The sequence below is a fragment of the Olea europaea genome, chromosome 18 (genome assembly GCF_002742605.1).
Source record: "Olea europaea var. sylvestris chromosome 18, O_europaea_v1, whole genome shotgun sequence".
NCBI classification, from domain to species: Eukaryota; Viridiplantae; Streptophyta; class Magnoliopsida; order Lamiales; family Oleaceae; genus Olea; species Olea europaea.
In genome coordinates this window covers 5006238-5031347 of record NC_036254.1, presented here as the reverse complement: position 1 = coordinate 5031347, position 25110 = coordinate 5006238, and the positions used below count along the sequence as shown (strand labels likewise).

At 34.9% G+C, this 25110-nt stretch overlaps 4 protein-coding genes across 17 annotated transcripts in view; 1 reads left to right on the top strand and 3 right to left on the bottom strand.

Moving 5' to 3' along the window:
* Positions 1 to 538, bottom strand: part of LOC111367256 (NADH dehydrogenase [ubiquinone] iron-sulfur protein 4, mitochondrial) — a 3612-nt gene extending 3074 nt beyond the window's left edge. For 3 of the 6 annotated variants that reach the window (XR_002697762.1, XR_002697764.1, XR_002697763.1), the window contains exon 1: positions 254 to 537. Coding sequence is in view for 1 of the 6 variants with exons in the window: in XM_022988027.1 (XP_022843795.1) it covers positions 254 to 418 (165 nt within the window). In the remaining 5 variants the exon portion in view is untranslated. Of the gene's footprint in view, positions 1 to 253 lie in introns of all 6 variants that reach the window. The other 3 variants (XR_002697760.1, XR_002697761.1, XM_022988027.1) reach the window with 2 other exon arrangements.
* A 5721-nt stretch (positions 539 to 6259) lies between these two features.
* Positions 6260 to 11258, top strand: LOC111367254 (single myb histone 1-like). Of its 9 annotated transcripts, none has more exons than XM_022988017.1 (7): positions 6260 to 6521; positions 7536 to 7703; positions 7883 to 8100; positions 8858 to 8942; positions 9214 to 9297; positions 10255 to 10629; positions 10948 to 11258. In XM_022988017.1, the coding sequence occupies exons 1-6, from the start codon at positions 6504 to 6506 to the stop codon at positions 10594 to 10596; spliced, it is 915 nt and encodes a 304-aa protein (XP_022843785.1). In that variant the 5' UTR covers positions 6260 to 6503; the 3' UTR covers positions 10597 to 10629; positions 10948 to 11258. The 9 variants fall into 9 exon arrangements, with proteins under 9 accessions (XP_022843785.1, XP_022843784.1, XP_022843793.1 ...); XM_022988018.1 differs by having other exon boundaries at positions 6265 to 6521; positions 10255 to 10592; XM_022988016.1 differs by lacking the exon at positions 10948 to 11258 and having other exon boundaries at positions 6261 to 6521; positions 10255 to 10909.
* Positions 11259 to 11424: 166 nt separating this feature from the next.
* On the bottom strand, positions 11425 to 16159 carry LOC111367253 (pentatricopeptide repeat-containing protein At5g67570, chloroplastic). The gene is made up of 9 exons (XM_022988015.1): positions 15423 to 16159; positions 15138 to 15329; positions 14860 to 14941; positions 14581 to 14769; positions 14382 to 14495; positions 13817 to 13910; positions 13583 to 13740; positions 12363 to 12800; positions 11425 to 12255 (listed from the first exon to the last, which is right to left on the bottom strand). The coding sequence occupies exons 1-9, from the start codon at positions 15983 to 15985 to the stop codon at positions 11623 to 11625; spliced, it is 2463 nt and encodes an 820-aa protein (XP_022843783.1). The 5' UTR covers positions 15986 to 16159; the 3' UTR covers positions 11425 to 11622.
* A 1206-nt stretch (positions 16160 to 17365) lies between these two features.
* On the bottom strand, positions 17366 to 22190 carry LOC111367255 (ADP-ribosylation factor-like protein 8a). The gene is made up of 6 exons (XM_022988026.1): positions 21998 to 22190; positions 19125 to 19206; positions 18976 to 19008; positions 18763 to 18884; positions 18120 to 18281; positions 17366 to 17693 (listed from the first exon to the last, which is right to left on the bottom strand). Exons 1-6 carry the CDS (start codon positions 22033 to 22035, stop codon positions 17576 to 17578), a joined length of 555 nt encoding a protein of 184 aa, XP_022843794.1. The 5' UTR covers positions 22036 to 22190; the 3' UTR covers positions 17366 to 17575.
* Between the last annotated feature and the right edge of the window lie 2920 nt (positions 22191 to 25110).

Here is a 25110-nt window from a genome sequence, read left to right as displayed (position 1 = left end):
GGCAACAATTTCATACAGTAAATAATTGTTAAAAATGACGCAAAACACACTTACAACTAGAAACTACAGTTAACTTTACAGAAAACCCGCAACATAAACTTCTGCTTAATCTTATCGAATATATATATAATCAAAGATTACTTGAAAAATATTTAAAAGCATTAGAGTAATCGACAAAAAAGGGGGAAACTTAATCCATATAAAGCTAAAAGATCGAAAATAATTGAATATACAATACCCATAAAATACATACCTTTCGGCGAAGGTGTTCTTCGGGGATGCCAGATAGCAAGCCGACCTGGCCGGGTTTAATTTCGACCAACGCGTCTTCTGTAGAGAATGCTCTCGAAAATGGAGTGATGGTAAATCCGTAGGCCACACGAGAGTGGCTCGCCAGACGTTGCAGATAGCTCGCCATTTTTCCGATGCCTAAGGGAAATTCAGTGCAGAAAATGGATTTCTCCGGTGTTTTCTGTCGCGAAGGGCGGTGGATCAAAAAGTAAAGTTGCTATGTGCCTCCGTGGAATCAGTTAATTTACATTCTATTATGTCTCATTTTTGTTTCTTTAATTTTCAATCATACAATTTTTTATAAAATAATTTTACACGTAAATCAAAATTTTCCTTTCTTATTTCAATCACTCATTTTATAAAAAAAATACAATTCCGTCCATTTACTATTCGGCCCCGTTTGATTACACGAAATTTTCCATGGAACTTGAAATTCGAATTCCAACTTCCACTTTTGGCCTGTTTGATTGACAAAATTTTCCAGGGAATTGATTTTCCATGAATTTCTAGGTACAACACCTTAAAGCGTGATTTTCCACCTTTTTTTTCCTAGGGGATAGGTGGTTTTTGGTTTTCCACCTTATTTTTATTTTATTTTTTTTTGCTTTTTTTATTTTTTTTAATTGTTGGCAATGGAAACAAATTTTAGGAATAATTGTAAAAGAGGATATCCCTAAAATTGACAATTTTCACGTAAAACAAAGTCAAACGAACATCAAAAAATACTTTTACTTCAATATTTTCCACATGAAAAATTTATACAATCAAACACAATAATTTACAATTTTCATGAAAACAATTTCTAGGTAATTCAATTCCCTGGAATTCATTTTCTTTCCATGTAATTTTCCTACTTGTAATCAAACGCACCCGAAGGAAAATGGGGGCAAAACGGGAGGCTATTTGCTGGAGGTATGTAAATTTCTTATTTGGGGGCCAATTCTTTGCAATAGTACAAAACAACTCGTAAACTTATATTTCAATCAAACCCTATACTTTTTTTTTCTTTTTTATTTTGGGTATATGGCACGATTTCATTCCCTTAAATTAAAATTAAGAACGTTTACAGAATTCTGAAAATGCAATAGTGTCTGCTATGATAAAACAAGGGTTGCCCCGTTGACTTCTTTGCGAATGAGTGATATTCTAATATCTACGAACTTGACTTTCAATTATATGACATTGTCAAGTATAGTCCCTTTGGGACACTGTGAGATATGTCTTGTGAACTACCTTCATTGTGTTGCTACAATCAGACTCGCGCATGAGATGGTAAGCTATCTTGCAGCTAAAAATTTGAGGCCCTCAAAAATTGCAATACACTCATGGTGTAAGGTGGAAGTAACATTCCCTAGTTTTGACTCGCTCGACACTTTGGCATTTCAGTTGGGGGATTCTTGGACCCTGACCAGTTTGGAGCACAACCCGCAGTTTACCTGATTTGCGTAAAGAGGGACTGAATCATAGACTTCAGGATTAGTCGCTGTAAAGTGGACACCTGATTATTAAAAAAAAAAAAGTAACATTCCCCAGCTGATTTATTCAAACTCCAAAGTGGCAATCATAACTCCCTTATCATTTTTATACAAATAAAGCTAATTTCATATCTCCCATGTCCCTCATTCATAGTGTTAGGATATTTTCGTTTAAGATTACAAGTCATTTTTTCAAAACTGCTCTCATTTCAAAACTCACTTTTTCCTAAAAACATTTCATGGGACTTTCAATTTTTATGAATTATTCAATCATACAATTTACTAGTTTTTTTATCAAAATTTACTAAAAATATGATTTTTAACTAAAACAAGCGCGAGCAAATGAAAATGTCCAATTTAGCCTTACTGAAAAAATCTTGATTCGTTTTTTGTTCTTTCTCATAAGATGCATTTAGTGTGACCAACAAATTTGAACGAAGAAAGTCGTGACAATACTACATTAACTGTTGAAGGCCCTTTGATGTGTTAAAAATTAAAATTAGCTCCATTTTTTTCTCATTATATATTGGATGATTATATTAAAACAATAGTTCTATATCGAATTTTTATCTTTAATCTTCTATAAATTAGCATATCTTCTCAATAATAACCGTTTTCTGTCCAAAAATCCATTAACATTGGGATGTAACATTATTTTTTTCCATCAAAGTGATGTCTCTGCATACTCAATGTAGAACTTGGCATAATCATTCCATCTAATGGATAGAAATTCAAAATAAAATGAACCGAATTAATTTATTAAGTTTCAATTTTCAAATTAATTTTTTCAGTTGAATCAGTGGTTAACATTTTTATGTTGATGCAAATTAATGGAGAATTGAAACACCCTTTCATCATAGTACTATATAAGGAGGTGTTATCCTCCTTATTCCACACACCAAACTTTGAGAGCTATCTCCTCAATCTAATTTTTCTCTCTTCCCTCTCTACTTTCAGGAGTTTTATTCTTAGTTGCTAAAATAATTTTTGTTCTAACTCAGTGATAAAAGTGTGAGTATTCTCTGTTCGCCTAAAGTAATGACGAGTTGCTAATCAGTTATTTTCAACCGTTGTATCTTGGAAGACGAACATAGAGGTGACAATAGGCCGAGTCGAGCTCGTTGCTTGTCAATAATGAGTCGAGCCCACGAGCTCGAATTTTATTTTTTTTTTGGGGAAATTTTTCAAACTTTTTTGTGAACTTTTGGCTCGTGGGCCGTGAGCTCAACAAGCCCGAGCCACTCAACCCGTTTGATATCCCTAGACAAACGTCATCATTTTCTTGCACAACAGTGGAGATGAATATGTTTTAAAGAAACTGTATGCATCACGGATCTTGATTCCTTGTAACGCCTCAACTACATCAATAACTATAATTCTTCTATTTTATTGTTACTCAGTTGTTGTAGTGTTTCTTTTCATTATTTTATTTATATAATTACAACATTATTTATATTTTCCTCTTATATTTTTCCTAACTCTCTCTTCCTAACTTGGCATGATCAGTCCATCTTGGTTCCTTTTCACTTGATATAATTATAATACTTCTAACAATACAAAAATCATTTTTCCTTCTTAATGGGTCTGTGCATTGGATGGGTCGATTAGTCCAAGTTTTTCAATACTTGAAACCATCGTTTATATTTTGAGTATCTAATAAGGAAAAATTTCATAAGTAATAAATTAAGTATGACATATTTCAATATTAAGAAAACAAGTTTCAAATTTCAAAAAGTAGATTTTTTATTAAAATTTATTTATGATTTAATTAATTAATTATATTTAGATCACATATTTATACAATTTGGTCGCGAATTAACAATTTAACTAGTCACTTATTATTTTTTGGTCACAAATCAAAAATTTTATGTCACAAATTATTTTACGAGCACAATTCAAAAATTTTGAAGGTCACAATTTGTTCATCGGTCACAAATCAAAAAATTAATTAGTCACGGATTAATTTATAGTCACAACTTATTTTTCGGTCACAAATCAAAAATTTTATAGGTCACATATTATTTTTCAATCACGAATAAAAATTTTTATAGATCACAAATTATTCATTAGTCACAAAATCAAAACTTTTATTGGTCACAACTCATATATTCATTTCAAATTATTAGATTAATTGGTCACGATTAATTTTTAGTCACAACTTATCAATTTATTGGTCACAACTTTTTTTCGATCAAAAATAAAAAATTTCTTAGGTCACATATTATTTTTGGGTCACGAGCATTACAAATTATCAAATTAATTGATCACGGTTAATTTCATCGATCACATGTGACCACAAATATTATAGATCGCAACTTATTAAATAGTCACAAATTATTAATTTTTTAGATCACACATTATTTTTTTATCACAATTTATCTTTTTCATTAATTACATTGATCACGATTTAACCAATTTAATGGTTATAATCAACCAATTAATATGTGACCATCAACAAACAACAGCTGACTCCAACATCACCAACGCCACCGTAGCCGCTGGAACCACTGCCACCATTACCCTACAGCAATACCACTATCTCAAACAAAATCAACACCACCGCCACACACCGAAAACACCACCGCCATGTCCGCTACCACCACACCACAGCTTGTTTCGATCAGTTTCTCGAGTTTCACAGCCAAATTACTCAAGCGGTGGTTGAAATGGTGTCTGTTCAAGCAGTAACTGAAATGGTTCAAACAAAAAATGCAGAACCAAAAGAAAAATCATGGGAAAATACCTTGAAGAATATGGCTATATTTTACATGAAATAGTCCACAATTCAATGAATCAACAACGAAAATTGGAGTCCAATGCATCAAAAAGAAGATCTGCACTTTATAAATTAATGGCAACTTTTCTTGAAAGAAATGAGCAGAGGATGATTTTGGGAAAACATTTGAGATCTTCAAATCTTAACAGGAAATGAGTAGAAGACGCATTATAAATCACACCACCGCCACATACTGCCGCCACACACACATGCACCCCCAGACCACCGCCACACGCTGCCACACCACACACACCCCCTACATCAACACCGCTACTCACCCCTATACCACTGCCACACATTGCCACACCACGAAAACACCACCGCTAGACCGCCACGCCACTGCCAGATCCGCCACCCCCACACCACCGCCGCACAATCACCACACCACATCCACCTGCGTTTTCTTCAGGGAATAGAGAGAGAGAGAGAGAGAGAGAGTGAGAATGAGAGTGAGACGAGAGAGAAATGTGGTGAGAGGATTTTGGGAATTAATTAAGGTTTGTGTGTGTAATGGGGTATATATATTTAGTAAAAATATTTATTTTAAAAAAATATTAATTAAAATAAAACATCTGATTTTTGAAAGGTTAAATTATCCATCTTATTTTAGAATTGTGAATTTTTGAAATAGGGAATTGTGTAATTTCCACATCCAATAAATGGTATCGTTGAGCCCACTTAATTATTGGAATCAAATCCAATTTAGAATCATATATATATATATATATATATAGGCGACGATTGTGTAAAACACAAATTATCCATATTAACATTATTTTTTTCATCAAAGTGATGTCTCTATATACTCAATGTAGAACCTTGCGTGTGACGTCTCAAGAAGTATTCATAAGGCAAGTAGTGTGTAGAGTGAGGTTCGGACTGATTATGAAGGAAAGTAATATAATTTAATTATATAAATGAATGAATCTCGTTGATTTTAATATTTACTATTTTGGATTTAGCACTAGTTGTGCCTTGCAAATATCTAATTATTGGCTCAAAATCATTGAATTAAGGTGAATAAAATTTAAAAATAAAATATCACTATGAAAAAAAATAAATTCTATTTCAGGGTTAAATACCATAATCTTCTCTTTAGTGCTTGTCTGATAGGGATTTTGATAATTAATTTTTTTTACTATTAGAGGTAAAGTGTGTTTTACCTGTGAGAGAACAATTTAAAAATAACGGCTTCAATAATGAAATAACGATAAAAAAAATTTGATTTTAATTAACCTTTTAACTATACCAAACAAGCTTAGAAACTCTCTTCAATCATATATTTTTGACGAGCCTTCTTCAATGCATTTTTTTATCTCAAAAACGAGATAAGCCCCTGTTTGGCTTCTATTAATTTTCATTTTTATCTCTTCTATTTTTAATCACACAATTTTTCATAAAATAATATTACACGTAAATTAAAGACTTTTTCTTTTTTTCTAAACACTCATTTTTAAAACAAATACTATTTCATCCATTTTTATTTCCTCGAAATGGGGGACAAACGGGGGCAAGAATGGTTGATCCATCTCGGAAATCATGAAAATGGCTCATTTGACCTCAAAAATTGTGGAAACTATTCATTTGACCAAATCGAAAAGATTTGGTAAATTAATAATTTATTATGAGAAATTACGGGTTAAAATCTCTGTTTAGAAATGGTAAGCTGTCAATTATCAAAAAATGTTAGCGACAGTAATTGCAGCGAATTCTTCGAGAACAAGAAAAGTAGGGTTGTACACAAAACAAATAAAAAAGGTGACAAAATTGCAGAAAAAAAAGAAAAAATCACTCCAGTTGTACGTACTCTGTCCTCCTCTGACTCCTACTACTTCTAGGGTTTCGTCATATTCTTCTGTGGTAAATGAAAAAATGGGCTAGAATTGGTCATAGCGCGGACAACTTCTTGATTTCTCTCGCACATACTTTGTCCCCATTTTGGTAGGGTACTTCAAACATTCATGTACGCCTATAAATTGGTACTGGAATTTGAAATTCATTATTTGAATTGTTTGATTCCTTCCTTTAAATTTTATTTTATGAAATAGAACATTCCCAATGTGGTTTTAAATGTTGAATTTCGTTTCCACAAGGGTTTATTTATTTGCAATTTGATTTTGATTATGAAAGTAGGTTGGGAAAAGTAGAGCCCAGTTAAAATAGGTTGGGAAAAAGCAGAGCGCAGTGAAAAAAAAAAAAAATCCTTAATAACATGAAACACCAATTTTAGTTTCCTTAAAAGAAAAAAATCGAAAAAATAGGTGCCTGGTTTAATAATATTACTGAATATACTGGCTTAAACTTTTTCACAGTTAATTTTCGGTGCCTAGTCTGGATGAATTTAGTGGTTTCACTTTTTCATTTCCATTATTTTATGGACAGGGATTGAGTTATGCCTTACATTGAAGTTGGAACTGTGTTTCAATTCTCTTGATATAAAACTTGCTCAATTTGTTTAGTGTAGCTGTAGACTGAAGTGTTTCTCCCCGTGGAATCTCTATGTTGATGATTTATTTCATGTATTTATAAGTTTGATATGTAGAAATGTACGTAATAAAGGTAACATGTCACTGGGATATGTTGTAGATAAGCTACCAGAGATTTTGAGCTTTTGGTGCTTGTCATTTTGATCTTTGAGGTTAATGTGCGAGTCACTCAAGGTTGAAAGAGTTTGTAATTCATTGAGCCACCGAGGTTTTCTAGTTGCCATATTATAGTGAAGTTCTGATTGACCAGTAATTCAGTTTATAAGAATTATTAGCCCTGACTACTTCAGAAGTCATACAAAAAAGGGAGAGACATCATATTTGATTTGAAAGACAACAATTGTATCCATTTTTTTAGCTCCTAAAGGCTAACCAAGTATTTATTTCTTATTTCTTGCATGGTTTTTGGGGCTCGTGGGTCTCTTTGTGTTGTGAACCAGATCTTGAAGCAGACCTCTTTGTATTTTCAGATGCTAGAATTGAGAGCAATTTATTTTTTGTACAAAGGTCTCAAGATTCGCGATAATGGGTGCTCCTAAGCAAAAGTGGACATCTGAAGAAGAAGCTGCTCTTAAAGCTGGCATTGCCAAGCATGGAGTAGGAAAATGGAGTACCATACTCAAAGATCAAGAATTTAGCATAGTTTTGCGATCACGTTCAAATGTGGATCTTAAGGTATGGCAAATTAGGCTTTATCAATTTTACTATGATTTTGAAGGAAAATCTGTCTTTGTTGGAGTATTCATATTTCAATTAAGTGAAAATTTATGTATTGTGAAATGACACTGATGGTTTTAGTCGGATATGCACATTTTTGCTCATGTCGGTACTTGATTATTTTGTTGTTTAAACAGGATAAATGGAGAAATTTGAATTGCATGGCAACTGGTTTTGGGTCTCGGCATAGAGCAAAGCTTTCATACAAAAGCAATCAAGTGACTCCCAAGATTGCTAAAGACCCCATTGTTCCTAGTGCAGCGGCTGAGAATGATTTAGAAATGCTTGATGTGATGCCTCTTTCCTCATCTATTGAAACACCACGGGATGATGGTTCCCAAAAGCAAATTTCAAGGTTGAATGGCTTCATTTGATGTCCCTTTTACATCCTTAACTCTGTTGGCCAAATTGAATTGACAATGGGCCTGTTCTACCTTTTAAAGTTCAGTACTCACAAGAACAGTTGACTCCACTGATTAATCACGGAGGAACTTGTCAATCAATGCCAATTAGTTGTGGTGATATACTGAAAGTACTATAAGTGCTCCCATGTTACTGTAATTGTGATATATATTGGACTAAAAACTTGTATAAGTCATTTACAGCATGTTTGGGAAGAGTTTATAAATAATTTTTATTATATATAGATAAAAAAGAGTGGTGGGGGAAAAGTGGGTAATACTTATGAGTCCTTTGAAATGTTTGAATAAAAAATGAACCGAGTGTTTATGATCATGAGACAAACAGAGGCTTAGTGTGTCGGCTTGGTTCAAAGAAAGATACATATACATATCCTCTTTCTCGGACTAGGCATTCTGGTGGGAGAGGCACTGGAGGGTTGTTGGGTTTGTCATTATATGCACTCAAGATTTGGCAGTGGGACATGATCACTGTCTTTTCATCAATCACTATGAATGGAGTTCGACCGAGGTTGTGTTAAAAAATGATTTCTGATCTGGGAACGAAATTGTATGAAATGCCCATCATCGTAATTTATAACCTTTTAGTTTGGAATGAAATGTCTCTATCAATGATTCAATTCTGGAAATAATACCATTTGTTCTACATGTTTTTGTTGATGGGTATTTTGGCACTCACTTTCATGAATGTAGGCTTGATGATCTTATATTGGAGGCCGTAAGTAAGCTGAAGGAACCTCGCGGATCTAGTCGGCTTGCAATTGCACAGTACATAGAGGTGATTTCTACTTACCATAATAAATGTTGATAGTAAATGTAGCTTAAATTGCCTTCAGCCTTAAGTGGCAGACACTGATGTCACTGTATAAGCTAGATTTTCCAGTCAATTGACAATATTTTTATGTTAAACATCTCTTAAAACACTGCCATGTAAGCTTAACTGGAAACCAGTGGATATTCATGCCCAATTCAGAGTTATCTTCTGTGTTCTCTTTCACTTGTTGTCAGCTTAGCACTCTCAACTTCTGATCTTACTTTTCATTTGTTAGGAGCAACACTCAGTACCTCAAGACTTCGAAAGGATATTAACTACAAATTTGAAGCATTTGACAGACAATGGACGACTAATTAAGGTACTCCAGTGGTAATATCCATTTTTGGTTTACAACATGCATATTGTCAGAACCAAAAGGCTGTTAAATTATTTTTCTACCCCTTTGATAAGTTTCTTGAAACATAAACATGCTTTGATTATATATTCCGTCTTTTGCTAGCCTATATTAGGGAAAAATCAGGCGCCATACATGATATTGGGTTGTCTTAGATACCCAGGTGCCACAATCATCATCAGCTACCTGCTACTTAGCATTTATAATTGAGGGGCTTCTTACTTCTCTAGTCTTGAGTTGAATATCCACCACGATTCTCTGCGTGTTGTGTATCATTGTGCGCACTCATGAATGCACACCCTTACAATCTAAGCTGCATATGTAGGCTTTGGTAATTTTATTGTTGATAAATGAAGCTACAATTTGATGATGTAACATAACCCTGGACCCTGATGTAAATAGAGCTAAAGATTGTTTTTTATGCTTATATTTTCTTTAAAATTTTGAATTCAATATCAATTCAAGTTACTGCCTTGCTTAGTTGCTAGCTATTTCCTATATCAAGCTATGGGGGTGCCTTTTGAGGACACTAGTGTTGGCATCAAAACAATGAAATGATAAATTCCTGGATCTGTTGCCTAGAGTTTCAGTTGATAATTTTTTGTCTTTAATATACTACCTCTGGATGCTCCCTTGTTTTGTCAAGTTGTTGGAAACCTTACGTGGATAACCGTGTTCATATTTCTGGTTAACTTGACAACACAGTTGAGCTAGTGAGAAGGAATTCAACTGTCTTGTTGAATGCATTGAACTGCTGAAAAAGTTATCTCGTTTTCCTTGTGCTGTTGTGATGCCTTCCTGAAATAGTTTGTTCGCTCGAAGTTGGGAAAATTAGGAACAAGCACAAAAGTTGGCTTTTCACTGCATATGGGTTTGGCAGATTTTCGTATGATGTTATAATTGTAGCGTTTGAATTGACAGGTGAAGCATCAGTACAGGATTGCACCAAGTTCAATGTCTTCTGATGCAGGGAAAGTTGGTTCCATGTTTCTTCCAGATGGAACAAAGAATAATCCGGCCAAAGTTATCAGAATTCTTACTAAAGCCGAAGTTGATGCTGAGCTAGAGCAGATGAAGAGCATGACAGCACAAGAGGCAGCTGCAGCTGCTGCACAAGCAGTCGCAGAGGCAGAAGCTGCAATTGCAGAGGCTGAGGCAGCAGCAAGGGAAGCAGAAGAGGCGGAAGCTGAGGCAGAAGCTGCTCAGTGTTTTGCTGAGGCTGCTATGAAGGCATTGAAATGCAATACTATCCGATGCTGGTAAAGTCAATCCTTGAGTTTCGAGAATCTGCAGATGGTACCTCTTACTGCACTAGTGCTTAACCATTATGAGCATGACTTTTGGATCCATTTTGCATCCAGTCCAGATTGCAGATGATCAATTGCTCATCTTTTACCGGATCTCTGACCACCCCGTGTTCTGATAATGTTTTACTAGTTTTAGCCCTTTGCTTGATTCCTTCTTTTTCCTGTTATGTACCGCTAGCATTTCCGAGAAAATTTTCTGAAGCTTTTAGAGTTTGTAGATGGCCGTTTTTGGAATTTTAACAAAGCAAATTGTCTGAATTTGCAAATTACCCCGTCTCTCTCATGATATCATTTTACATGTATGCAGAGCTGCAGATGGCCACCACCTCTCATTGCGTCCCTGGATCTTGGCAGTGCACTGGCTAATCGTTTGCAAGCAAATCTAAATGATGTAGATATGGATAGTCATGTAAAATCGGGAATTTTGTCCATGGAACAGTTTCTGAATTATATTGGTCTTAGTTTTGAACTGAACTCAAAAGGAGAGTAGCTTGAAAACCATTAAGAAATTAAGAATTTCAGATTTAAACTGCATTATAGATGGTGCTAAATATTGGTTTTCAATTCTGTCTGGTGCTAGTCTTTGGGTCCAATTTTGCCTTAAGTGCAGTCATGTTCTTCCTCCTCTTCTAGAAGTCCCAAGTTACAAGCCTGAAGGTTTTATTGATAATATTTATATATTTGTACCAGAAGTTGATTTTTTGCTTTAGTCAGCTGATGAAATGAGTTTTGGATCAACGTGCAATGCTTTGAGTTCTGCCTTGGAATTGCCTTGTGACCGGGTTATCTTTTTCACCTTTTAGAACATTGCTTACTCCCGCGAACATAATATCTATTTCTTGATTTTGTAAGTTCCAAAATTTTGAACACAATTATATACTTTTTAGAAAGATGCATTTCTCTTTTTCATTTCCTTCCAAGTCTCCAGTATTTCATGGGCAGAAGGGATGCCTTCATCTTGTGAATCATCGCTTTCATCGGATCAAATATCTGGATTGAAATCCAACTTATCAAACTCATTATCCAAGAATCCATATTCGACACCATCAGCCTCTCTCTGAACATAAAAAGATACTGTAGTGCTAGATCCCAAATCACAGTCAGAGTTTTCAATGAGTCCGGTCAGTCTAGCTGCCCCATCTTTTTCACGACTGATGTTAGAAGATCCAGACACCATCTGTCGACCATTTTCTTCCCTTACTGTGTCGTTACATGCCATGCTTACACCGTCATCTTCGACCACTGGAAGAATCCTATGGGTGTTGAAACCAGAACCTATCGATGACTCTTTAGCATCGCATGATCCACAGAGAACTTGCAATGCTCTCGACAAACTTAAGACAGTTGATTCTTTAACTAAATCACGACTCATAAGCATGTCCAATAATTCTTTTAAATAATCCCGAGTAATCCTGCCTTCGTTCATCTCAAAGAACTCAATCCATTGTTGTTCTCCAACTATATATGGTGCATGAGCCGTTGTGTTGATAATTCTGACAGCCCTTTTGTAGTCCTGTTGAGAGGTGGCTTGACAGACCATTTCCAAGAAGAATGACAACGGAGGTATTTCACCAGCTTCTAAAATCATGTCAAAAGCATGTTCCAGTAAATGCCACTGCATCGAAAAAGAGAAGAATTTTTGAACTTTCAACTTAATTCGAACAACTAATAATAACATGGAGTAACTGGTTTTAGTAAAACGGCGAATCTGAGGGATTTTACCTTTCCTGCTCGGGAGGCTTGCACTAATAGCTTATCATGTTTACTACGGAAAAGTTGATAACCGGAAAGGATCATCTCCTTGTACACATATTCAAAGTACTCCCACTGAAGCGCGCTAGCAGATGCCTCAAGCATTGAACTGAAAGTATATGCATCTGGCTTTGGGGATGAACGATGACCATTTTCGTTAATTTCAGAAACTGAATCATGTTTCTTGGTCTCTTCAAATAATTCTTTAGCTTTAAGAAACATGTCGTTCTGACCATAAACTTTCAGCATAGCATTTATGATACCAATGTCTGGAGCCACAAGGGTTCTGCAGTGCTCAAATATGGATACACAATCACTAACATGCCCACCATTCATGGATGATAATATCATGCCAGTGAAGGTTACCACCAAAGGTCTCGTCTGACGAAGCTTTCTAAGCTTCTCAATCTGCAGGAATGTTTCACAAGAATCAATTTTCCACTTTACTATAGTAAAAGCCTCCAGATACAATACAATGATACATACATGCAACTTAACGTATAAAATGGGGAAGTGAACAACGAAAACAGAGGGAAGTTCGAAGAATGCCCCTGCCCCTTCCTTTTGAAGGAAAATAGAACTTCGTAGATTTTACTATCACAAGTTAATGTCACCGTCCAAAAGTAGGTATTATAAGGTCTTGCAGTATCAATTACTACAAAAAAAACTTTAGAAATATAAATGATTTCTTACTAGAAGTTATTTTAATACTTTTTTAGTTTCATTTCGCCATGTTATTCAAAATTGCCTTGAGTTGGAAATGCTTTGATTGATTGATCATGATTATGATTTCTACGACAAACATGACAGAAAATTTAAAGGCGACGTTAACTTGCATTGTTATAGAGAACATCTGAATGTTCTCTCAATAATAAAATGTTGATTATCTACGCCCTAGTGAAATCAAGTCAACTCAGACAGAGAAATGTAGTCAAAGCAAAATTTAACCCTTCTCAAATAAATCCACGACTTTATCTGTGATATATATAACAATATAGTTGATTTCACCTCGACTAGGATATATCCCTACTGTATGGACTGATTATCTGGATCATATCAGGCCATTTAGTTCCTCGTCAACTATATTTTCTGTCAAACTACCACCCATTCACGTTTTGCTTTACTATTGGAATCCAAGTCAATATGTACAGTCTAAATTATAAGTCCAGAGACAAGTATATAATGCTAACCTCCAAAATAGCTTCTTGCCGCCTCCCATAGTAGCAAAGGCAGCAAGCGAGCTCATAGTATACACTTGCTGTTCCTACCACTCCCCTTCGTTCCATATCCCTGACAGCTCTAACCGCTTCATCGACTTCACCTTCTTCCCAGAAGGCTTTGACGAGAACTAGGCAGATGCAGATAAGAGTAAGCAACCACAACAGAGCACTTGTTAGACAGGGGCGGGATGAAAATAGGAGTACCTCTGTATGTTAGGGCTTTAAGAGCTTCCCCACTTCTTCTCATTTTCCCGTAAAATTCATGGACAAGGTCATATTTTCCAGATTGCAGCATCACCTTTCAAAAGCAACTCTAGTGAGGCTCAAATACAATTATGCTTAGACTAAAAATAAACTAATCGCAGCATTCCATTTAAAACCTTGACATATTCTGTCAAATTAATGAAAAAGGTCAAAAGAAAGAAAAGAGAAAATAAAACTTTAATTGGGTTTCATTACAATCTCCTTTTAATTTAAAGTCAAACACTAAATTTAACGGCGCATTCACAACTACTACCCACTTATTATCCACACATTTGTGGGACCCATTACTCCTCTACATGATTTTTTCCAAACAAGCTCTAAACTAAAAACATCAGTACTTAATCAACACCAGTCTATCCCTGTGACAATAACTATGACAATTTTATGCTCAGCAGAATTTACTCTTCACTCAGACATCATTTGCATCAGATCCACATTAAACTGATTTGCTACATAATTTCTGTATATAAACATATCACGTTACTTGATTTTCATAAAAATTTACCTCCATTGCAAGCCCATAGGTTGCTCCATTAGGTCTAAGACCATTCTTTCTCAACTGTTCAAAAACCCAAGATACTCCTTTCCATTGACAGGTAGGAACACATGCATTTAGAACCTAAAGAACCATTAAAAAGTTATCAAGAAAATCAAACTGACAAACAAAGTATGAGAAATCAAAGAAAACTGCAGAACTTTCTCACAGCATTAAATACAACAACATCCGGTTGAAGGACAGGATCCCAATTCTTGTATTTCACATTTTTTATCTTCTTTGGTTTTTCCTTCATGAATTCAATAACATTCACCAACTCCTTCAGAAAACCAGCTTGGCCCAGTGTGACAGCCAAACTATGATATGCAGCCATATCAGGATATATGTGTGCATCTCCCTATGCACGATTTAGGATTAAACTTTCATCCAACAATATATAAGGAGAGACCTTAACATTGAAAGCACAAAATTCAGATGGAATTATTACTCGCATCAAATTGAATACTTGAAGAGCTTCAGTAGGCTTCCTCGCTTTCCCAAGTATTGCCAACAGTTTTGTGTATACAAACCTAAAACGAACAAACAAATACATAAACACAATACAAAAAACTGGAGTTGGTACTCATCATAGATAGTGGCATCCAAGCAATTACCTTCAACAACAATGACACATATGATCAGATGGACTCGACTTTGTAATGAGCATTACTACGGAAGAGAAAACATAACAAGTCCAGTACTACGTACTAAACCTGAATATATTACCTGCTCTTGTAGCATCGATGCTCCTTTGAACTGTACACCCACTCCACAACAGACAAAGCATGCATCCATTGCCCTCTACTCCCAAGCCCTGCTACAATCTTTAACATTTGCCCTTCAGTAAACTGCAATTCAGATTGTCTCATCATCCTCGAAAACTTCCAATCCCTCACACTAAGCTCTGTTCCACTTAATCTTCAACAACACAATTTCACATACAATCAAAGTTACAATAATAATTAGAGAAATACAAAGAGACCACACATATACATGAACAATTAAGAATACCTATCCACAAGAAACTTAATGGTTTCAGCTTCGCCTCTCCGCTTCGGTGGGACCCACTTCTGTTCGTTCTCAAACCTTTCTTCTGCAAATTCAATATCGTTATCTAAAAGCCAAGAAAATTTATCCCTATCCTCCTCAATTATATCACTCAGCTCTCTTAAATGTTCAGGCCTCAACTTCTCTCCACTATATTCCGTGTTTTCACTTGCAAGCTCTCTCAATTGAAGCCTCTCCAGACTCTCCCAAGGCCTCCCCACCATTTTCTTGTCCTCAAGTTTGATATTTTTTATAGCCTTGGTGAATCTTTTATATTCACACTTTACAGTTTGAAAATAGGATTCTTCTGAAATGGCCAGTTTTTGAGTATCTGTGAGGGGTGGCGGCTGTTTGGAGGTTTGCTTGGCAAGACGGCGGTTGGATTTTTGAAGCTCTTTTTTACGGAGATTGTGGAGGATTCTTGGGGTTGGTTGGATGCCATTTCTCAGGAGATTTTGTTTGAATTTCTCAAGGTTCGATTGTGGTGGCGGAGTGGGGAGGCTCGAAGGTCCAGTTGCGGCTTCCATGGCTGAGAGAAACAGAGGTGGATTTTGGACTGTGAAGATATATTTTTTAAAAGAAAATTAGAAAAAGATAGCAAGATGAAGAAGATATTTGAAGATGGTGTTGAACATCAACATGAGTCGTGAATTTTTGTATTTAATTGAGTAAGTGATGTCGTCTGGATGGATGTTAAACGTTAGTGGTATTGAATGACATTGTTTTTGGAGGAGATAAAGCTTTTGTTTGAGCTCTATTTTAAAGGAAAAATGTATTTTTGAATATTATATTGATGAAAAATATATTATTAAAAAATAAAAAAAAATTTAATTTATTTATAATCTAATTTTATGGAAGAGTGTATAATTGAAATGATGCGAAAACATGTTTAAGAATTCTTTTTTTTTTCCCCCAAAGAATGAAGCTCATACAAGAGCAAAATAAGAAGCATGTTTTGTAACTTTGTTATTGGAGAGAGAATTTAAAAAATATAAAACCTATGTAATGGAAATAAATAGATCCATACCACCAAATTATACATTTGTTCAATACACCATTGTCACTTTTCGTAGCACGGTATGCTTTGTTGATCTTTCCAATTAATACAAATGAATATATTGAAAAGCCATCAGACACATTCGTTCTTCGATGAAGTAACTTGCCAAATTTAAAGCATTTCTTTTATCACTTTTGAGCTATGCTATGCCTCGAACGTAGATATATATTCTATTAACTTCAATTGGTAAAAGTTATATGCCATTTCTCTTCGAGTTCGAGATTTGTAGTACTTGTATATGTTGAAGTTGAATTCATTTTCGAGCTAGCACACGGTGAATCTTACTTTTATGGGTTTCTTATAAATAGGACTCATTATTAGATTGTAAACAACATTCATTCATACAATTGAGCTATTATTTGTGAGCAATTTTTGCTTTTAATTTATTTGTTCTTCAATAAACCAAATTTTAAATTTATCAAGAATTATTCTTTGTAGCATTTAAACAATCCGGGGGAGATTCTTGAATCTAGTGATTAAGAAGTCAACATGTTGTCGAGAATTGTGTTGGTTTCTTGGTTCAATATTTTTGGATTAAACTCTAAATGTTGATTCTTGAATTTCTTGGATTTGAATAATTCAAATTTTTTTTTTTTTTTTTTTTCAAAATTACGTTTCATGCGATCAGAACAACATCTCTTTTGATGTTATTTCATCTCAAACAACTTGTACCCTCCATCCTCAAATCAACAATTGATAGATTATTCAACGCTAGACAACCCTACGTACTCCACGAGATATGTTTCTTATAATATTGATGATGCTCATGAGCTAAACCTAATCTAAACCTCTAAACACCGATTACAAAAAGCGTGGGAAGGGAGACTTCTAAGCATTGGATTAGCCCTGATTAGAATGGAAAAAAGGATACTATTAACAAACCAACACGCAAAAGTCAATTGTCGTTAAACCTTAAACAGATATAAGTTAATTTACAATACACAACCAACTTTTTGAGCGAAGCACAAAATAAATCAGCCATAATGACATCATCAACCAGCTGGAAAATTGTCTCTTAAGTGCTTTTTTTGAAACATGTTATGAGTCCATAGACTTATCCTTAACTCTTCGATTTTGAATGCTTTACTAGCCAGTCAATGACCTGGTCGATGTTTGTCGAGTTCTTGCACGAGATCATAAAGCAGCAGACCTCTCTATCACTGATAGATTTTAAATCCCTACACAACACAATGCCATGTCTAATTACCAAATGAAGCCACAGAAAGAAAAACCAGTCACATGCATACACTAGAAATGAAAAATGCACGACAACATAGAGCATGTTTGGCTAAGCCTAAAATAAACGTAATTTCGCTTAATAGTAACTTCGAAAATTTAGCCAAACATTTTTGCAGTCTCAAAAGTTCTATTAAGCAGCATTTTCCCAAACATGTTAGGATTAATTTTACAATGCTGGTTTCTTTTTTTTAGTTTATAGCCAAAGTCGGCTTCTTCAAAAGCTTGATTTTCCTTCTCAAGAAAAGCTATTTTGTTTCTTTTTTAGGCTTAGCCAAATGCGATCATAGACACAGCACACTAGGGTCTGTAAGCAGGGAGTGACGAATAGGAGAGAGCAACAAATGAGTGTAGACGTCTCCACTTACATTTGATCAGTCAAAGCCTGCTTAGATAGAGCTTGAGGCTTGTCGATCTTGTTTCCTAATACCAGTAAAGGAATACCACTGAGTGATGGTTTGCTCAGCAGATCATGGAGTTCACTTTTTGAGATGCTGACGTTGTCATGATCAGCAGCGTCAACAACGTAACTGTATCAAATCAAATGACATAAGTCTTGAGAAAATTATCACACATTAAATTTTAGACTTGACCGTGTATAACTAGAATAATTCGATTTGAATGCGAAATATAGATGAATTCTTAATAAGGAGGAATCGTTGTACTCCTGGGTGTACTGTCTTGACCTAAAACTTAATTCAGATGAAGTACATGTTTCATGAATGATGAAGCATGATTAATAGATCGTCCACATGACATGCACGGTAGAGAATCTTGAATATGAACAAGATGCACATTTGGTGGAAATAGAGAACTCATCGAAAATCTCATCAAAGATCTGAGAAAAAAAAAAAACCAAGAAAAAAGAGAGGAGAGGGGGGGGGGGGGGGGGGGGGGGGGGGGGGGGGGGGGGGGTTTATAAGCATACATTAGTTATGTCATTCAAACTACGAACAGAAAGCCGAAAGAAAACACAAATCTAAGCCATGTAAGCTGGAGTTAGTTGCATACACAATTGCAGAAACTGCACGACAATAACGTTCCCACATGCTCCGGAATCTGGGTTGACCTCCAAGATCCCACAACTTTATTGTGACATTCCCTTTGGTGACCTTCCGCATATTAAATCCTACCTGAAGGATGAAAACAAATCTCTCAAAAATATCTAAATATGTAATCGATGATTAGCAAGATCTAAAGTAGCAGGGAAATAAGAAAGCTAACCGTAGGAATCATGTCTTCACTATATCCACCGGTCTAATAAAAACAAACAAAAATGTAAACGCAATGTTTGACCAACTCACGATAAAGGTTAAGCAAATAGTTATCAAAAGAGACATGAAAAGATGATGAATAAAGTATTGCATGCTTACAGCGACAACATTTACAAGTGAGGTTTTCCCAGCATTTTGAAGACCAATCAAAGAAAGCTCCATTTCTTGCTTGAAGAAAAGGCTGTACCATATAAACAATCGTGCAAGCCCATCAATTTGAAAATTTTCATTTAACAAGGAAACAGTAGAGTTAACTGAGATATATTTGGTCATGAATGCTTGTATGAACCACAAATTCCTTGAACTTAAAGCACCGCTTGTGTCAGAAACATTAATTGACAATAATAAATAGACAACAAAAAATCACTAGTATTTTCATTAAGCCCGGCGTGTAAGATAATAAACTTCCAACTGCTATTCATTCCGTCGTCTTTGCTGGAATTGCATACAGTAAAAAAAATTTGAAGCGAGACAAATGAGACTGTTGTCAACTAAGAACCATAACAACCACTTGCAAGACGAGATAAACATATACCCATCAATTACTTCAGAAGTTGAAGACAATTGAACGCATAGAGTTTTGCTCTTTTGAACAAGTCAAAAATGATGCATCAAGCATAAGATTGGCATCTGAGGGTAGATGGGCAATCCCTATGCAATAAGCTAGGAAGATAAATATGTCAATATGACAGTCTTCAGTCTCAATCCACATTATTTTCCCCGGTTTTGAGATAAAAATTAGCAAAATAAATTAATAACCAGAAATCAAGTGAAGCTTGATTTTATTTCCATTTGAAGCTTCAGCGTAAATAAAGGTTAAATACATGAGTTTGGTTTGATATTTTGCTTAGCTTCCAGGGAATAGTAGCATCGCCAGTGATGCAATCATGGAAGTATATTTTGTGGAGAAATACATACAAATGGCGTTCGTATGTCACAACCCTTTATATTATTCATCCCCTGGGTATGGAAAGAAATAAGCGCAAATATTTTACCCTTGGCGCATTTTATACTCAATTATTTCCAAGTAATATGGTAGATGAACTTGTTAATCAAGTTGCACTAAAATACTTCCATTTAATATACTCAGAACTTCGGTACTTCTGATTGATAACAGAGTTATAAAAATTCATATAACAAACTTAGCCAGTAAAAGGAAACAAGAACTATGCACGGTACTTGAGTATATTAAAGGGTAGTTAGCACAAAACATCCCTACACTTCAATGTTATTGTGCAAAACGTCTCTACCTTTCATTTTTTGACATCTTCAACCTTATTTCCATCTTTGTCTGCCAAAAAGTCCTTCCATCCACTTACCGTCATTATCTCCGTTAACTGTATAAAAAAAGGCCAATTTTCTTTTTAAAAAGGAAGGGTAACGTAGTCTTCCCAAAAAAAAATTTCTGACTTCCCCATTCTCTTCTATTAGACAGACAGTTACCTTGCTAATTCCACTTCAAAATTTTCAATTTCTTCCATTTTATTGCGCATTCCTCCCTCTTCCTCTCCTCTCCTCTCCTCTCCTCACCGCATAGTGGAAGAACGTAGAGAATGGTATTAATGAGAGCAAAGGGTTTTTTTTTTTTTTTTTTTTGTGTGGTGGGTTCATATTGTAGTGTTTTGAGATATTGAGAGTTTTTGATGAGTTTACATGGTATTCAGTGTTGTTTTACAGGTATACATCATAATCCATGAGCAACATGGTTCCTCAATTTTTGAGAGACCTCGGCGGCGACCCACCCATTTATGGTATAGGGTGCATTCCCTCAATTCCAGCGTGCATTGCCCCAATTTCAAGCTTGATTCTTTTTTTGCCAAAAGGCGAAGGGAAGGTTTCAATTAGCCCTCAACTTAATTATTCCGCAGATTATTCAAAATTTCCCTACACCATTGTATGCCTAAATACTAATACACTTAAGGGATAGAACTAGTTAAAGAAGGCCTATATAAAACAATGGGATAGTTTTCATTTTCATTTACAATCCTTATTGTTGTAACAAATGCGTGCATACCTATTCAATTCCAAGATTATATTCTCACTGATTAATTAGTTTGAGATTATTTCTGATGTATTTTTCCTTTTTCATGTACACTTTTAGCAGCAATCAGATTAAGAATTCAGAATTAAATTTTTGGAAGACTATATTAACCTTCCTTTTCAAAAAGAGAATTGGCATTTTTTATTCATTTAATTGAGATACTGACAGTAAGTGGATGGAAGGACTTTTTGACAAGTGAAGGTGAAAATAATAGTAAAAATGCCAAAAAATAAAAAGTATTGAGCGTTGTGCACAATAATTGAAAGGTCCCTTTGGAGGACCACTAAACTTGCTATTGCCGAAAGCAAAACCGTGACCTAAAAACAAGGGTACCAGAAATTACCCTGTGATAGATGATCATAACCTAGAATAAGAAATGTGAATTTGGGGCTTGTCATTGAGAAAAAAAAGTTAACCAATAAGAAGCAATAAAATGGTGAGAAGTTTGGCCATGAACACCAAATAAAATTATGATTATATCTGAAACAAGATTAAAGAAAATGAATTACTAAAGGTATACGGTTTACAGTGACACAAATTCAGCTAACAATGATAATAATCGGGTAAATTGGATGATTATATATTCCAACAAAACAAAACCGACTTCCTTACCAGCCTATCAAACAAAATAATCCTAAACTTTCGTTTCTAATTTTAATAATTGTATTCCAGCATTGACTTTGAATAGGGTAATCTACACGAATTTCCATACGAACATAACAATAATTCCAACAGAGTAGAAGACAAAACATAAAGATACAAAATTTTCAATCTGCACAACAATTTAACATTTAAGGCATAATTTCAAGAAAACAATAACACATCGGAAAACCACCAAACAACCGCATAAACTAGATCCAGGAGCTAACATAAATGCACAAATTCGAACCCAAAATCCAATCGAAAATACATAAGCTTATAAAATACATACCTTCTAAGCCAATTGAGAAAAGCTTCCCAGAGACCCATTCCTGACTCGAAAATGAGACAGATCTCCTCTGTCTTCTCTCAATGACCTTTTTCAAAAAGAAAATTCGTCTTCTCGTCACTCGCTACTGTGCATCGATTGATGATTATCGAAGGTAGGTAAATAAAGGCGTTTGTGATTGTGTGTACAGGAATTAGACCGGAAAAGACAATTTGATTACCGTAGGCGACAATTTTGAAATGTCATTATTGTCCCCGGAATACGACAAAATCTACGTTATTGGCCATTGGCCAGGCAGATTTCGGTGTATTTAATTTTAATATAAATTAATATTTATTTGTACAAAGTTTGTTTATAAAGTTAGTTTACAAATTAAGTATTGGCAAAATTTAGACCATTGATTTGAAAAATTATTTTTGAAATAATTGATCCAAATATTGGCAATATATAGTTTGTAAACCAAATTTGTCAACTTAGTTTGTACAAATAACATTACTAATTTAATATTTAATTAGGAATAATTGCAGCAGAGACTTACAAACCTTTAAAATATTAGCAGACTTTTTTCAAATATTTAATTTATTGCAATTGTTACCCTAAACCTTTCGAAACATTGCGGAGAAAGCCCTTTTGGACAGTTTTCCTCCAAATATCTGTTAATTGACTAAGAAATTTGATTTTGACCATATTTTTAAAATTTTTAAAAGGATAAAATAGGTTTTTTCCATTTACTACATTTAAATAAGTTAAAAATTAAATTAAAAAAAGTAAAAAATAAGAAAATAAAAACTGCAGATCTTCAACCTCCCTTAAACCATTGCCACCGTCTACCTGTCTCAGTCGATAGGCATTATCGATCACTTTTGCCGCACTTCATCTCTTTTCTGTCTCACCATTTTTTCAATGCATGCTCAACGAGGACTTGTTTGAGTTTTTGCATCAATGGGTAGGTCGAAGACTAGATTTCCAAGAATTGGAATTCTGAACAATAAGAAGCCATAGCAATTTTAACCCCCTTCAAACCATAATCCAAACAAGAATTACTCCCTCAAGAAATGGTAGATGGCAATTTGTTATGTAGAAATCAATCATAGATGAAGCAAAAATCCTTACTATATTTCTCCAAAGTTTTCAACCACTTACCTTTTCCAAAAATTTATTTATCTCCGATGGGGGTTGGCTTCGACGATTTTCATGGGTCGGGTGATTCTTGGTTTGGAGTGACTTTTGTGGTTGAATGTTGGGATGCATGGGGTGGAGGGAAGGGTAATTAGCGTAAAACGTCCCTACCTTTCAGCTTAATTGTGGAAAACGTTCCCACCTTTTATTTTTGGCATTTTTGCCCTCAAATCAACCTTTCGTTGCGATGAAGGTCCTTCCGTCCAAGTTTCATCCATTTTGCCGTTAATTAAAGAGAGAGAACCAATTTTTTTTCCACTCAACAGGGGTAAAACTATCTCACCAATTGAAAACCCTCATTTTCTTACTTTCTTCACACTTCACGGCCCGACAGTTCCCATTCTACTCTCTCTCGGTTCTTCAAAAAATTCCCATTTATCTTCCATTTCAACAATTATTGCTCCATTCTCATCTCGTATGGTCACATACCAGCAGTCGACATAGTGGAAGCTCACGTTGGGAGTTTGTCCGGCGAGAGGAGAATGGAGCAATAATTGTATCTATTTTTTATTCAGTTTTCGGTTATTTTTGCTTCAGCTGGTAGTGGATATTTTTGTTTCAGCTTTCGATTGATTGGTGGATGAATTATGTCTTAAATTCTGTGATAGAATTCTGTATTTAGGGACTTTTCAGTTGGTGTGTATCAACAGGTGGTATATGGAAGAAAATAGGGAATTCTCTTGCCAAATTTTTTCTACGAGTAATGGACGTTATTCGCAAATATTTCTAAAAGGTAGGGACGTTATTAGCAAATATTTCTAAAAGATAGGGACTTTACTCGCCAAACTTTTTATAGGTAGGAATATTTTAAGCCAAAATTATAACTACGTAGAGATTATTAGCGCAATGTTTATTCGATTCCCAGAAGAAGTGAACAGGACCCGTTTATCTTCACCAATAAGCCAAAATGGGTCATTCACCATTGAACTGATACATAGAACCGATTTATATTTTACAGCACCCATTTCCACTCGATCTTCTCAATTTACCCCGTGGTCACAACAAGCATAAACTAGAAATAAACATCTAGCATTCATCTCTATAAATTGACCACTCATTCAATGTATATCTTACTACATTTTTCCAGAAATCCAACATAAAAGCAGCAGTGATGGTCGGATTTCACCACTATATATGCTCTTTAATTAACGACATTTTTTTCCTTATTTAATGTAATAATTTAAAGTATTTTCACACCCATTTTTCAGCTACTGTTATATATACTACGTAGAAGGCGAGAATAAGGGGTTCAATGGGTGAGACGATTTTACCCCTCCTGACTAGACAAAAATTGGTTCTCTCTCTTCAATTAACGGTAAAATGGATGGAACTTGGACGGAAGGATCTTCATCGCAACGAAAGGTTGATTTGAGGGCAAAAATGTCAAAAAATGAAAGGTGAGGACGTTTTCCACAATGAAACTGAAAGGTAAGGATGTTTTGCGCCAATTACCCCTGGAGGGAATTGGGATGGGGTAAAATGAGATATTTTCTCTTTCTTTTAATTTTTAAATTTTTTATTCAGTCCCTTTATTTAATTATTTTAATAAATATTTACTATTTGCCCCCTTTTTAATTAATTAAAATAAGTTCAAACTTAACTTTTTGGTCAACTGGCGGAGAAATGGATGGAAACCGTCCAAAAGGGACTATGTCACAACATTTCGAAAGATTTGGGACTCATGGTTATAATAAATTAAAAGTTCGAGAAAAGTTTACTAATATTTTAAAGATTTGGGACCTCCATTGTAATTATCCCATTAAATTATTCATTGAATACGTGGGAAATTTGTGGACGGTGAAGCGCGCCTGTATGGAGAGTCCTAGTGGCTCATTTTAATTGGCTGAGCTTCTGAATATTTTAATAGAAAAAGGTCGTATTATACTACATTCTTTAAGCGCCTTTACGCAAGTGAAGATTATGTCTTTGTTTGCTCG

Excerpts from the sequence above, each read along its gene's own strand:
- LOC111367254 (XM_022988017.1), top strand. Across the intron at positions 7,704-7,882 it reads GTTCAAATGTGGATCTTAAG|GATAAATGGAGAAATTTGAA; the intron begins GTATGGCAAATT and ends TTGTTTAAACAG. Across the intron at positions 8,101-8,857 it reads TCCCAAAAGCAAATTTCAAG|GCTTGATGATCTTATATTGG; the intron begins GTTGAATGGCTT and ends TCATGAATGTAG.
- LOC111367253 (XM_022988015.1), bottom strand. The coding sequence starts at position 15,985 with ATGGAAGCCGCAACTGGACCTTCGAGCCTCCCCACTCCGCCACCACAA. Across the intron at positions 15,330-15,422 it reads ATTAAGTTTCTTGTGGATAG|ATTAAGTGGAACAGAGCTTA; the intron begins GTATTCTTAATT and ends GTGTTGTTGAAG. Across the intron at positions 13,911-14,381 it reads CCTATGGGCTTGCAATGGAG|GTGATGCTGCAATCTGGAAA; the intron begins GTAAATTTTTAT and ends TGCTTTTGAAAG.
- LOC111367255 (XM_022988026.1), bottom strand. The coding sequence starts at position 22,035 with ATGGGTCTCTGGGAAGCTTTTCTCAATTGGCTTAGAAG. Across the intron at positions 19,207-21,997 it reads TTTCTCAATTGGCTTAGAAG|CCTTTTCTTCAAGCAAGAAA; the intron begins GTATGTATTTTA and ends TATATGGTACAG. Across the intron at positions 18,282-18,762 it reads CGTGCAGTTTCTGCAATTGT|TTACGTTGTTGACGCTGCTG; the intron begins GTATGCAACTAA and ends GATTTGATACAG.